General features: G+C 40.6%; 2 protein-coding genes across 2 annotated transcripts in view; both read left to right on the top strand.

Moving 5' to 3' along the window:
* LOC111247455 (proclotting enzyme-like) overlaps positions 1 to 15,466 on the top strand; it is a 74,217-nt gene that overhangs the window by 39,378 nt on the left and 19,373 nt on the right. The gene's annotated exons all lie outside the window — the stretch shown is intronic.
* LOC111247828 (uncharacterized) lies at positions 51 to 9,869 on the top strand. Its single transcript, XM_022799264.2, has one exon. The coding sequence runs from the start codon at positions 5,944 to 5,946 to the stop codon at positions 6,529 to 6,531; it is 588 nt and encodes a 195-aa protein (XP_022654999.1). The 5' UTR covers positions 51 to 5,943; the 3' UTR covers positions 6,532 to 9,869.

Raw genomic sequence — 15,466 nt, 5'->3', positions numbered from 1 at the left:
GCGAATAATAAATATATTTACGTAACGTAATAAATTATTAAAATAATTTTCTGTTAAGTGAAAATACCGCTATTATTTTTTCAAAAATTGTTATTCGGGTAGGTAAAAAATCTGTTATTTATATGAAAAGTAGCAAGCAGCTTGTCACATAAAAATTTACAAAAGTCTCATTGATATCAAAAACCATTCGGATTCTTTTGATTCCCAATGCTCAATTACAATGAGCTGTAATAATAGCCGCTCTCTGCGCGGCTGACGGATCCATTAAAAGTGTGGTTCTCACATACCAAACTACCCAGCTAACCCCCTGAACTCGCTTATCCAAGTATCAGTGGCTCTTTTGCGTCAGATCTCAGTGGTAAGAACGACTTGTTTCTTTTCTCAGGTTAAAGTAGTATTCCGGTAGTGATATGTTGTCATGCCATCAACCCCCTTCGGCCACGTGATTCGAAGCAAGAGATTTTTTTCTCGAGGGTTCATCAGATTGCTAGTTTCCGGACCTTTAATTATAATCGAATCTAAAGGTTTCGTAGGGCTGGAGCAGAGTTGCATGCTTGGCTCCTAGTCAATTCATGTTTAATTTGACTTTGTAATTCAGTTTTGACTTTGCTTATATAGCTTGATGGATCTGGTCCATTTGGTACACACATAGGAGACACATTCTAGATCGGATGTAATAAGCACTAGGCAAGATCCCTTCCCCTAAAAGCAAAAAAAAAAACACTGCAGCGTACAGCTGAAGCTAGCTGGCTTACGTAAGAGCCTTCACGATGTTTGGGTACTCCAGCGTCCTACAGCACCGATTCCCATAGTCAATGAACCGTGCATATAGTTAACACTTACTAGGTCGTATTAACATATAAAGAGAAACACTAGGTCATATTGTTGATAAAGTTCTTCATTCCATGTCTGTCAAAGTAGCGAAGATAGTGATTGCAAGGATTAGTGGTACAACTCAAAGGAACCCTAGTTTTTTTTTCTCATTTAACTGCCTGTATTCCGATAACACAATGCTATAAGGTGCTCTGACATTAATCAATAAAGCATTTAAATAAGCATACTATTTATTACTACAGCCGTTGCATTTTAGGTGTACGCCAGTACTATAAAGATATAGAAATAGAGCACCTTTATCACAAATGTAGTGTCCAGCTCAATCGGTTCTTTATTGCAATCATTTGTATATTTTCGGCTATTTTACAAGTATGAATCACGACTCCCTGATCTGTCTAAAATCCTATGGCTCACCCGATTTCTGTGTTAACGAATACGTTCACGTTACGCGATACCGATGGGACGAATCACCCCTTGATCCCATCAGTGTACTAATATTGCCGCTATCCAACGACGACGATTCGATAATTGTGATAGAAAATTCAAAACAACTTGTAGAGAGTTTCACGAACGAGTGCCAGTAGAACTATAATAGCGCCACGTACATATGATATGGCGCCACTGTCATCCATGCTGCCATTGACTACTCCTCCGTACCGACTTGTTATTGTAGTCTGCTTTGCAGCCGTCATCATCTCCCACAACAACGGTAGCAGTTAATAGCGGACTACTTTTCTGTCACGTCATTGTCTACTATCAGTAGCGAGTGATAAAAACATTGTCATTGGCCGCCTCGGCAAAATAGTTTCGCTACGGAACCAGCTCATCGCGCCGACGGATAACCAGCATCGGTTGGATCGTGCCGTAGCTGCTCTGTTCCATTTGGGGGGGGGGGGGGGAACAGTGGCATATGTGAAATGGCAGTTTAGCAAGACCGTAGTATGTCCGTGTTCTATTCTCTCTTCTGTACCATAACATGGTCGTTCCCGGCAAGCTGTCTCCGACTTGATGCCAGCCCGACAACGACGACGCATAATCGCGGTACTAACAGTTATTGTAATACTAGTATCATAGGGATCGGCTAGCACCATCATCATAGTTTTCTTCAATGTTAGTCTTTTCATCTTCGCCCTGATCAATGCCGGCGGCTGTCGAAAGCAGAAGCAACTTCGATCGCGCCGGCAAGACCGACTGCCAAGACGAGTGGAGTTGTCGGAACTTCAATTTTAGCAGTTTGATGACATCTGAGTAAACTGTGAAATATCGCGCATCGTCTGCGTCAGTTTTTATGTAGGAGGGAGGGAGGGAGAAAGGGAGGGAGTGGCGTGAGGCCTTTCAGACTAATCCCTGCCGTAACTTATGCTACCGCTGTTGCTGCTGGCGCTGCATACGCCACTTACCCGTCTGCCGCTTACGTGTGTAGCAACGCCGATGTGTATGTGCTTAACGGTTTGCCCGACTGAAGTTGAAAGTACAACATCACATCGATACGGAGTGCTATACGCATGTCTACACAAACCAACACGCATACAGACAAACGCGTAGAGTCTTCGCACGCAACATCTGCTCGGCCATGGCGGTCGGTCAGGACCATGTCTGCCACTAGACTTCATACGATTACGGCCGTAGTTGAGCGTTATAGTTCTTGTACAAACACCCGTAATTGCCTGCAGCTGGTGGTTATAACCGGCGTTAGCTACGCTGCGGTATCAGAAGCCATTTTCACTATACCTTATCCGCCAACGGCTGCAGTAGGAATGTCATCAATTTTCATAGGGACAACGAAAACGACGTTCCTACTTGAGTCGCTTCTACCCCCACAACCACTTTGCTTTCTTTTCTTTCTGGAAGATCCTCGAAAGCGAGGAACAGAAATCTATTTTCAAGTTGGAAATTGTACTTGGCTACATCAAAAATTCGCGAGATAAGTTAGCCTGGCGTCAGTAGTGGCTCTGATCACTCTGGCTATCGTATTCGCTGCTGCTGTTGTCGTCGCCGCCGTAGGACGATGCCGCGCGCGCTAAGACAAGGCGACTCAAATTGTTTCCAAGTATTTGCCCACTAGGGCGAATAAATGCGAACATTGTTGACTATTTAGTGCCTCGACTACAGAGACTGGCCATCCTAGCAAAAACTCGACCCCTTGAGCTATATCAGTAGGACAATGCACGAAGCGACAGCGAGATAATATGGCTCGTTAAAGAAGATTAAACGACGGTTTGCATACGAACAGTGGCAGCCTCGCGGTAACGGGGCGACGCACGAGAGACTCCGTCACCTCCGTCCGTAGCGTGGCGAAATACAACGAATGGGGAAGAATTGAAGAAAAAAGCGAAAGCCGGGGGGTGAGGTACGCTACATGGCTAATTAGTGACGGTGAGCGTAACTTCAAACAGATTTCGTTATAGGGAAACAATTCACGTTCAGGAATCATATGTACACTTAGGTTCTTCACCACAACGTCACAAGAGAAGTTCTGTATGATCATATTTTGGAAAAAACAAGGACTATCTACGAGCTGCTCTGTTTTCGCTACGCAACGCAATACATGTGTGGTCTACTATTATGATTAACGTAAATTATTAGTAAAGTAACTCTAGGATTTCAAGAACGGTAATTAACACAAATGCTGTTATCTGCATTGAACCGAAATTTTATTGATTCGGCCGCACGATACGACGAACGCCTATTTTAAAAAAGGCTATTATCGAGACGTAAAAACTCGATAACAGCATCGCTGAAAAGCTCATCTTGTCCTAAAAAATATTAAATGACATTAATGCAGTCGGGAGAAAAACAATTTTTTGGGCAGTATCCCTAACAAAGCTTGATCATTTATAGACTGTTTCACGAGAAAAGTTTGTTAATTTCTAGCCAATCCTATCCATGCAATTTCCACAAAAATTATATTATCAAAAAAAAAATGTTTTTCATCCCCTGTCGTAGAGTCGAATACGATGACACCTTCAGAGAAAAACCAGTTGAAAAATATCAACGTTTTTATATTATTTGCTAAATTAGGGTTTTAATATTTCTATGTAACCCCATTTTGTGTGTTTGTTTCGTCTTACGACAGCGGAATAACGGCAAAGTCAGCTTGACGGTAACATATTGACAGGTGTAGCATAATGGGAACAATAGAATCAAAGAGATGGGACATACGTTACAGATAAACTAGAGTATAATCGTACAATTGGGTGGTCAGTATCTTCGCCGTTCTTTTCTCTAATGGAATTTTTTCCATCGATAAATTTCCGGCCAATTCTAGACCCCAATGCAATTGTTCAATCATAGTTTTGCATACGTAGCAGGTTTGAATCACGGTAATTGGTTGAAATGCTAAAACATCGATAGCTCAGAAAAGTTATGGAATGGCTCGAACAACGAAACAGTTCTACTAACACAAGAAGATGGGACATTGTAGCAAATTCTGGCTCAAAATTCGGGTCTAGGTTGAAACCTGTCAGTTAAACCCGCGCGTGTTCCCCCGGGGTAACACAAAGACACCTTGGCGTTGTGGTGGCCTGATTAGAAAGATGTTAAAATCTACTAAATAATTTTTCTATCTTTTTCGATGACTAACACAAAAAAATCCGCTACCTCCATCGTAGTATGGTATCGTGGGGTCTAGCTGAGGTTAACCGAAATTTGGAAAAAACGAGTTTGTTTCTCTAAATTTTGGTCGTCTAATACGGGCTCGCTTTTTTGAACAAAATTGTGAATCTCATTCCCGTAAATCTAGCTAATCCCGTAAAAATAGCCACAAAGTAAATCGAATACGACTATGTGTATGCGAATGCGACTGATGCTTAAACGCTTACATCAAAGTATCGTCCCTCACAAATTAGCGATTAACGTCGACAAAAATAATCCTTACTAATATAATATAATAATTAGTAAGGATTATTTTAATTTATATAAGGTGATAATTCTACCTGCATGATGGGTATAATAGAAAAAAAATAGGAAGTTCATTAATAACAACAATACTTGAGATACTTACCCAACGCGTCAGCCTGGAGGCTCAAACGACGACACCATACTCCGGACAAGGCAGGATCGTGTAACAGCTTCGCTATGCTATGATTACATCCTGAATTCCAAAGTCCTGAAAAACTTTGACCTTTATCGTGCAGTTATATATAGATGTATGCTTCTCATAATAAGTACTATATTAATATAATTACTCTCCTGTTGTAGGTACAATTGCACTTAGATCTATGATACGAATCCTCTGCACTCGCAGTAGCTAACATTTGCGACGTTGGCCCGAATGAGATCGAACGTCGTGATAATGTCCGGTACTCTGATCATCTTTCACCTGCATTAGATTTTTTTGGCTTTCTTTACCTCGCATCTTTCGTTACGTTGCACCTTCTATTCTTAATATTACTAATACCGCTGCTGCTGAGTAGTAGCGTCTATTCTGCGCTACCTCAGCCGATAAATTGTAATACACAGTGAAGAGGTATGAGCTGGTGATGGGTCGTTCGATACTACGCTGACTGGGACGCTAATGATAATCATTCAAGCGGAGAGGATATTATATTTTGACTCTAACTTGGTCAGTTGTTGTACCTGTGTTGTTGACATAGCTAGCTCCCGTAAAGTGTAACAGGGTGGCTAGGAAGCTGCGGGGGTGTCGAAGTTCGTTGTAGCTAAGCATACGCGCACCCCTTAACTTTTTTTCTACTAGAAGTCCTCCCTTCTTAGTTTCTCTTTTCTCTCTCTCTCTCCCGGCCAGCACCCGGGCCTCTTTTCCGGCGAGGGCCGCACGCTGTCGGGACACGAAAACGGCCTGCGCCGCGTTTCCCGTCGCAGTTTCTTCGTAAATGCACGCGGAACAACGCCAGTCGCCTGTCGTCGCCGATGGCCGATTGTGACTGCAGTTGTATACATGTTCTTTGTGTGGCACGTCTTGCCTAGACCCTCCCCTTCTCTCCACATAACTTGGTTCGATTATTAGCCGCCAGTTATTTTGCATCTTGTCAAGATAGTCATCGCGAGATACAGAGTTGCTGTTGCGGGATTGGAAACTCGTGTTTCATTGTGTTTGTTTGGCTTCGAGGAACAGCTTTATAGTGTTTTTGGTGTGTTGAAACAACAGCGATGATGTGGGTGGTCTTGATGGTGCTGTTAACGGTAGCCACTGTTGGAAACGCTGGACACCGTGATGGCGGCCCAAGCCATGGAAGCTGGAAAGCGGACGAAATGATTAAATACGTTCATAAGGTAATTCCTGTATATGTTCCAGTGCCAGTGGCGAAACATGTCTCTGTCCCGAAGTACTATCCGGTGAAGAAGGTGGTACATGTACCTCAGCCTGTTTCAGTGCCTGTCAAAGTACCCGTTGTGAGGAAGGTCCCGAAGCTCGTCAAGGATCATAAAATGATTGGCATACCAAAGCCAAGCTTCTCGCATCATTTTGTCAACTTTGGCATACCGTATCCTGTGTTCAAGCATCATCCGGTGACGATCTATCGTAGTATGCCGGTGGATAAAGTCATCACAATACCTGTGCCGCTTAAGATTCCCAAATACTACCCAGTAAAGGTGCACAAAGTGATCACAGTGCCAAAACCATTCCATGTGCCTGTTGAGGTACCCATCTATAAGAATGTTATAGTCAAAAAACCTGTTTACGTGCCTGTGCCAGTCTACATGAAGACAAACAAGCCTATACATCATGGCTGGTAATCTGACCGTGGGTTCAAATGAGAAATGTTATGGGATTTTCCCCTCTATGTAAAGGCTGTTCTGGAAACACGTTGAAGTCGCCTATACTATCGTATGGCGCGACACGACTGAGCGAAAATGAACTGGATGACAAACATTGGTACGGACGAGAAGCGCTACTGCTAAGCGATCCGTTAATATTTCAGCCCGTCAATAGATGAATAGGTTTTTTCCTGCAATGCTGATATTGCTAAGCGTCAATTTTGAATACGCGCGTCCTTCCCTACCTGCTGAGGGATAGCACAACAAATATACTGTTTGCTAGATGTCTGCCGATGGTTCACATTTGTCCTTATAGGAACAAAGTTGAAAAGAGCATCATAGCATTTTTGATGCTGTATTGCGTACGTTTTGATCCTTCGGCAGTAACACTCGGCATTTGTTTGTGAAACGAGTTGTGACTCAATACGTTTATTATTCTATATTTGGATGAAATGTTTATTCCCGTTATACGTAGTGTGGTATCCTGTAGGGACAACAAGGGCTGTCGACGCGATTGTTCAGCAAAACAATGCACGCCCATTGTTCGATGAGGTCAAACCAGTGACCAATTTTGATTTTGTTCCCACTGATCTAAGTGACCACATAAGTGTTACTTATGTCAATACTGTATATGCGAAGATAAAGGTTATTTGGATACCATTAATATTTTCATAAAAGGTATTAATAGACTGACTCGTTAGTACAGCCAAGGGTCAATATGATAGGGCACAAAAAGACCAGCTTCATTGACGTGCAAAAGAGTAAATCGTTCCCTTTCGATTATCGCAATTATCTAGCCGCTATTTGATTTATTTCTGTCCAGGCATTATATATATTGTAGGAGTTCATCGATGCTTCAGCTAGTTTTCAAGCGACTTCAATGATAAAAGTACTCCGGTAATTTTTTTCTATCGCATTTTTATGCTACAAAAGAGCGATTTTTCCTATATCTACTGCGAGTATTATAGTGCTTTGCGGACCGTTCGTTCAACAAGGACCGAACCCTTCATTCGTCTTTTTCGCGTGATGTATTATACATTGGATACGAGTATTCTTGACATATAAATAGCGACCCGTATTTTGTTGCCGAGAATTGTTAGAAGCGAGCGTGACTTGTTTTTGTTAACACTGCATAAGTTCGCAGCGTCCAGTATGTGCGATAGGCCACGAGATGCGGTAACTAATGCTGCTTATTTTTTTCAAAAGACAGGCTAAATTATAGCCCGTTCAGTGACGTAGTTACTTTTTTTCATAGAAACTATTGCAGTTGACAATTTGGATCATCAACAGCGTTACGATGACGTACATTTCCGTACCGATTGCAAACATGTTCATGAGTAGATATATTGATGCTGTTAAATGCCAATGTTTAATTCATGTTTCAAATCTAGTCTAATTGAAAAGGGACGATTGTTTGTATGCTTCAAATGCCCTGCATGTATTTTTTTTTATATTCGAAATACACGCAGATAATTCAAGTATATCGAAGCAAGGGTAAACAGCCGTTAAGGATAGAGCAGTGATTTGATAACGTTTTCTGACTAATTCGCTAATCGAAGGTCCATTCGCCCAGCTCCCTTCATTGTCTCGATTTAAGTATATCTTGGGCTAGTGATCATGTCGCAGATTTACCATGCAAGAATGAGTTCTCAGATATGAGAAACAATGCAAATTATACATGAGGGGTTAAAAGGATACGACCCGATTCGATTTCGTCACTTCCGAACAAGTAACATCGACTAAAACGAACATCGCATCAAAATGCTGAGACCCGAGCGTTGGAAAATCTCTAGACGTCGGTTAAGATGATAGAGTATATCTCGTGGCTTACTTTCGCTGCAAACGACTTTAGGTTTCGGTTATGACGCCCATGACAATGTTTCACTACATATATGTGTACGCGTGCGTGCGTGCGTGTGTGTGTTTATACGCGGATATGCGTGTTACACGTCTATGTAAGCTTTCATATAACATTGCTTGCAATTATCTCAATCATCTTTATGTTGTTATTAGTACTGTCTCATAGTTTAATTGCTATAATTGTGCCGACTGCATCTGGAGTGTTTTGCCCTGTGAGACGGCCCTTCATCTGAAACGGAGCCTTAAGTAAACATCACAAGTCAATTAGGCCACTATTGAAATATGAAGCGTGCGTTACTATAATATGTCTGTTGGTCTACATGAAGAACGCAATAACGACTGGTGTTGAAAATCATACGATTAGTATCGCTGACTCTTATTCTCATACGTTACGTACCGTTGATGTCAGTTGCTGTTCACATGTACACAGTTACTCTATGTACTTTCCTATTATATATCAGGTCTTGATGAGCCGTTTCAACTGGACCCGTCTGCTGGAAGAGAATATCATTTATTGGCAGGCTTATTATGTAGTTTATTATTATATTGCGTAGTAAAAGTTGACCCGATCCCAATCATTTTACAAATTGTAAAATACGATATATATATATGAACATCATGAGCATTGCCGAGTATGGTATACAGCGTGTAATCACTCAGCCTAGTCGTACCTAGAAATTACTATAACATACGAAGAAGTCCGCTGCCAAAAAGTAGGGCTGGTCCCGGTATCTTGTCAGGACCCGTTAAGGCCGAAGCAGTCATTCACGCAGGCGTGTACCATTTGTTGTAGCAGGGCCGGACTTTTGTCCTATATATTAGTTAGTCTATATTCCGCACAATTGGCGATGCTAGTTTCTGTTATCGCTCATCGCTATCCTAATATGCTACAAGACAAAAAAGAAAATACCTTTGGCTCATTACCCTAACTGTAATCGTAAATTGTTCCTTCACCGCAAAAAAGGTCCTGCAATTACTAAACGTGTTATGAGTGTCGATGATAAATTAAACTAGATAGCACTGTTTATTGACGATCAGGCGCATATTCTGTAGGGCCAACGATGCAAACGTTACTTGCACTATAGCCATCAGACAGTTGGTCCGGCATGTTAACGGACGACCAGGCTATTAACAGACCTGATTGTAGATGCGAAAAGGACACTACCAATTCGTTGAGATAGATAGATAGATGCTATTTTCAAGTTTCGGTTCTACTGCCAATTATACATTATGTAAAATATAAAAGTTCAGGAACGTGCAAAAGTGTGCGAGCGATGCCTCCTCTACCGTCGCTGTTGTTGTTATCGTTGGTAACTAGCAATTATTATTATTATTATTATTATTATTAACAAAAAACGAAGAAAAAACAAATGAAAAACAATGTGACAACCATTCCAGTGTATTCTTGGTTGAATGCGAAATTTAAAGAAAAATAAAGCTATGTGTGTTTCAAAGAATATAAGAGTTTTTATTATTGTTTATCTAAATCTCTCTTGGATATCTTACTAAACTATGTACATTGTTACTTTATGGTATATTTTGAAAATAATTCTGTGTATTTCAATTTTATTTGATGCTAGCTCAAATATACTATAAAATTCATTCATTCATATCATCTGTACATTTCGTTCATTGTCATTTGATCGTATTCCCTATGTTTTTTTTTCTGCACTTAGTGAAGCCTTAATGGTGGTAGATGGCTGTGATCTAAACACATTGTTTGTAAGCCAACCTATTTCTTGTATCCGTCTCCAAAACAACAGGAAAATAAGTTTTCCCTAGCAGATTTGCAAGGTTACCTTTTTTCAGTTAGGTTAAAAAATGCGCTCATTCTTATGCCGCTCCCACAGGTGCTACACATAGTCAGGTAGGTCTTCGTCTGGTGAGGTGAGGAACCCGGAGGTGAATACGACTTATTTCTCCGTAAATGCCTACCACGTCTACTTCTAGTTGGTGATATGATTGAACGAAATTTCGGGTTGGCAAACAGCGATGGAACGAGATTCGTTAGTCGATCCGAATTTCGGCAGTATCGTCCGTTTAGTCGTCGATGTTGGATCCGACGTTACACTGACTGTCAACGTATCGTTCGGCCCCATCGGTGTGCGTTAATTTGGCCTCTCAAAAACTCTTCTCCGGATCACTAGATCATTTTTAGATGTGTCCAAGCTATAGCAACTGAAATCCCACCATAGAACAGTATAGTATGTGACAGACAGCTACCATTGGCCAAAGTAGAATGTTGACCATATCAGAGGTTTACCATAGCGTACGCATCAAATTTGATTGGGGTCAATAGATCCCAGCCAGCCAGTGTGGATTCTGGTCAGCTAAAGGTTTTAAAAACAAAATTGGCTCAACATATTTTGTGGAACACCTTTTCTTTTTTGGAGCAAGCCATATCAACGCTGTTGCAGTTAGAAAGAGAATGATTTGCAAGAAAGGCCTAGGACAAACAATACATTTCCGTCGCCTTTAGAATAGCATCCAAACGAACACATAACAAATTTGCATGAAAATAAGGAGTATAATTAATTCGAAAGAACTTTAAAAAATAACTTCCGTTAGGTACTAATAAGTGAAATCCGAATCCTGAGCACTACTTCTGAATGGTTGACCCAATGAATATTCCGACTCTAAGCTTCGTTCAGTGTACAAACATTGCCAAAAAAATGGCTGTCATCGATAATGTAAAAACTTTTCACCCTGCTTTCGACTATACCCCTGTTTGTAAAGCCTGCCACAATAGCTCGATCCGTGACCGATGAGGGTGAGCGACAAATTAGCGCATTGTATTTTATTGACGCTCCAAGAATCAATTTAGAAAGAACGAAATTAAATGGCAGACCGAATCGTTCTAGCCGGCGGTTCAGATCGAAAAACGACTTAAGTAGCTAGCATATTAGGGTGCGGCACCTACATTAAGATCGACGACCTATGTTATTGCCAGTTTTCATGCGGCTACTGAACCTGAAAGAGCCCGAGGAAGATTTTCCGGAAGTAAACCAAGGAAATATCTTCAACCGGCTTTAGATATAATATGCTTAAAAATTTATCAAAGAGGCTAAAAAAAGATTTTTGACACACCTGGATTTTTATACTAAAATTAACGGTTGTTTTAGAGAGAAGAATATCAACTACTGATTGGGTCGCCCAAATAACCTCCAACGGTTAGTCTTTTTGGGACTTTTTTTGCACGTTATAGGCTTTTTGGCAATTGTGGTTTTCTTTTTGTGTTTTGAAGAGCTCTGCCTTGCTATCAGCATATAATAATATATTACAAAATATTATAAAAATAATTTAGGTCCCAAGCTGGAGCTGTAATCGCAGCGAATGATAGCTATGTTAAACAAGAATAACAATCAGAAAAAAAAACTTGAAATATCTGCTGTTAATTGAATACAGTTTTAAAAACAAAGCATATTCTGTATAATGGAACACGTGAAAATATTAAAGAAATAATCGAAACTAACATTGATAAAACACCCATCGACGACATGATCTAAGGATAGGGATTAGGTTTTTACACATTGACAGAAGCAAATTTTTGCATTTTGCCGTTTCGTTGGAATTCTCATGTTATTCTATCCTTGAGTTCTGTTTTTTCGACCGTGCTCTTCTTCAATACTTTTTTTGTCATCTGCTAAAAAAAAAGCTGATCTTTTTCCTAATTATCGCAACTAAAAGCCAATAGCTGGCATTAAACGAACCCTGCTTTGATTCCACAAATACTCGATTTTTTAAACAGGTTTTATGAATTTCTTGTCGTGCCGAATTGCGTTTAATGGAATTACCATTGAAAGCCAGTGCCCCACATATAGGTAGACGGAAAATCTACACACAACTCCGGCTGGCACTTTGTATTCGAATGCTATTTAGATATTTTCAGCGTCATCAAAAAAACGTCAGCCAACACCTCGATCCATACCTAAACGATTATTAGGTCTTCTTCTAAAGGCCGGCGAATTTCCCTGAAACAAACTTCTATCGCTGACCGGGCCGGCTTTCAGTGTCTACCTATGCCTTTCTACTTCTCTTGCAAAAAGAAGCCATAAGATGCTCTACTACTAAAGGTCATGATAATAATCATAATAATAATAATAATAATATCGGTGACGATGCTGATGTCTTCTTCCCTACTGAGAGAAGCGAAGAGGGCTTCAAGGAAACAATGAAGAACGGGGCAAATAGGGTTGACTGGAAAAGACTTATCCATATGGCACCCATTAGCAAAAAACATCAGGTAGCATCGTAAAGTGCAATAGAAAGTTCCAGTAGAAATCGTGCCTCTCCCCCCTCCCCCAAATTGTGGCTGTCGACACGACAGGAGATGGCGCTGCTGTTACAGTTCTTTTTGGCGCTGCCATCATTGAAGGGTGACGACTCAGCTCGCGGCGGAATTTTCACACCGGATGTGACGTGATCTTATCGCTCACATTGCTGTTAACGCTGGTGTATAGTATATATAACAATTATAGTTGTTGTTATGTCAAATTGTTGCCATTGCTTGCCTATCTCTCTCTTTCTTTCTCTCTATATATATCCATATGCATGTGTATTTCTATATATATTCGCCGGGCCCTCCACCTGTCTGTAATCGTTAAGAGCGATATCGCTTGACGTGCTGTTTGGTGCCCGTTGTTACCGGCACGAGCATCAACAGTAGCAGCGGCGCAGCGACCATAGCCGTTATTTGTCTGATTACGATGGCAACTTTGTCATTATTTTTCATTTCAATTTCCACTACTGCAGCCGAAGCGGCTGCTATGGCTGGCGCTGCTTTTGCCACCAATTTAGCGATTGAAGCGCCCGCGTGTGCAGCGCCACAGGGATGCGAGACGAGGCACGTCGGACTTGAAGGCGACGACGGTTGCTGCAGTGGCGACAACGTGGATGGCGATGACAATAGCGAAATAACGAGGATGATCGTCTAGACACGACACCCAGCAACATGATGAAGTCATGACAGGAATCGCTCGGTTGGCACAACATAAAGGCCCGTGATCACTGCTGCTTATGGTATGACTGCTGTTCGTGACAGTAGCGGAAAATAATTTGTTTATGTCACGAGAATTGCTTTTCATCTTCAGTAGGCCGACGTCATAAACACGAAGTAAGACTATATGCTCAAATTAAAAATAAGTGAGAGCAGTAGATTTTAATCTCGCTTGTAGCCAATCGTGTTTCTACATGATCGATAAAAGTGAACCAAACAGCATGATTTCTACGTTTTCGGCCGAAACGCTACCTAGAAAAGTGATGATTGAACTAATAATAAAATATAATAACTATAACTAATAATTACACACAAATCTACTTTTGTTCTGCCAAGGTAGTAATATCTACTGCAGCGATGTCAAAAGCGTATTTTAGTAAACAACAACTAATACGTAATAAAGAGTTAAAAAACTCGATTATATACTCGTGATTTAAGTGATCATTGTCTGGGAAAAGGCACTTCCTCTTTGCACCTGATAATAGACGCTGAATTCTTCCATTATATAGATACGTACATATATATGCGTACATAAAACGCTAGTACTAGTTCCAATTGGCATGGATTTTATAAAGGTGCATATGTCGAGTTTTTCCGACTATAGTGTTTCTTTGTTTCTTTGTATATTTTTGAGACGTATGTATTTTTGTACTTCCAGGGTAACTAGAAAATCAAATCAAAGGTATTGGGATTTCCTTATAATGACCAGTTATCTTTGAGTTTTATTGATTTTCTGCTTTCTAAAATTGAATTAAAACATCATTTAATTAGGCCAAAGTCAGTCACGAATTATTTTATACACAAGAGAGCGATGCTTATATTCGTCAAATGATAATTAGATTGGCTTCGTTAGTTTGAGCCGTTTAATGCATCCGGAGCTTTTGCTTAAGCATGAACAATAGTCTATCTAATAGATTTTTAGGCTTCTATTGAAACCGATCTCACGTCGGATACATAAATGAATACTGAGAATACTGAATAATGATAATACTGAAAACAATAACAAGACTACGAGATAATTTCATTTAATAACGCTCTTCCCCAATGGTTATTAACGGTCAGCCAATGGGGTTGAGCTTTTTGCTCATTCGATATTTTCCGCAGAACGTAGGACATCGCTCTTCGCATATTTCATCTCCTGAAAAACATTTATACCTTTATACCGGTGATTCCTCAAAACTCTGGAATGAAAACTCTGCTGGCATATTTATTGCATTATTTCTACGTCATAAGTCTTCTTTTCTAGATTCGAATTGCTATCTTTTTCTGCGTGTGTTCCTATAGGGGACTTTCACATCGGCATTTATTATATCTGCAATAAATGCTGGCCTTCTGAGCATCGGAAATATTTCCGCCGCTAAGATATCATCTAAAAATGCACCGCTTAATCTGGTGTTCTCTCACCTGAAGCTTACCGGACATGTGGCTACTTGTCCTTCTAACCAGGACATTCATCATGACTCGACTCTTATTCGATAACAAGATCCATGATTAGTCTTCTCATGTTCATGAACTGTCAGGGTATCATCCATTCATTATCCCGATGAACGAAGAAGCAGAATCGCCGATGCCATCTCTTGATTCTGTACAATGGCATTTTTCCGTACTATGCCGCTCTGGTTGGTTTTTTTCTGCAGTTAAGTGCATCGATTATCGACTGTACAGTTAGCAGACTGCCTGCGAAGTGGACCAGTTAATTCTACCAGCAAACAAAATAGGACTGAGCATTTAGATTGCTGCTTACCCCCTAGATCATTTTAATGTTCTCCGTTTATGGCGACAAACCTTAACGACCTGGAACTAACTATGATTATTAACTTTAGTGATAAAAATTCGGAAGTTCAATAAGTATTAACACTCGAGTGCCACATCATACAATTTTCGCTTCGGAAAGAAATACTCTCTTTACACAAGTAAAATGTACAGTTTGGCATCGGCCAAACTCAAGCGGCGCGCGTTAAGGTGTCGATTGCGTGACATTCAAAACTACGCAGACATACGCGGTCTTTCTTGATGTAGATAAATTGTGTAGACTTTGTGCTAAGAAAATTCAAAGAA

The sequence above is a fragment of the Varroa destructor genome, unplaced genomic scaffold (assembly GCF_002443255.2).
Source record: "Varroa destructor unplaced genomic scaffold, Vdes_3.0 BEIS01000003.1, whole genome shotgun sequence".
Classification (NCBI taxonomy): Eukaryota; Metazoa; Arthropoda; class Arachnida; order Mesostigmata; family Varroidae; genus Varroa; species Varroa destructor.
Note: the sequence above shows the minus strand (reverse complement) of the source record. Positions and strands in the feature narration are given on the sequence as shown.

Excerpts from the sequence above, each read along its gene's own strand:
- LOC111247828 (XM_022799264.2), top strand. The coding sequence starts at position 5,944 with ATGATGTGGGTGGTCTTGATGGTGCTGTTAACGGTAGCCACTGTTGGA.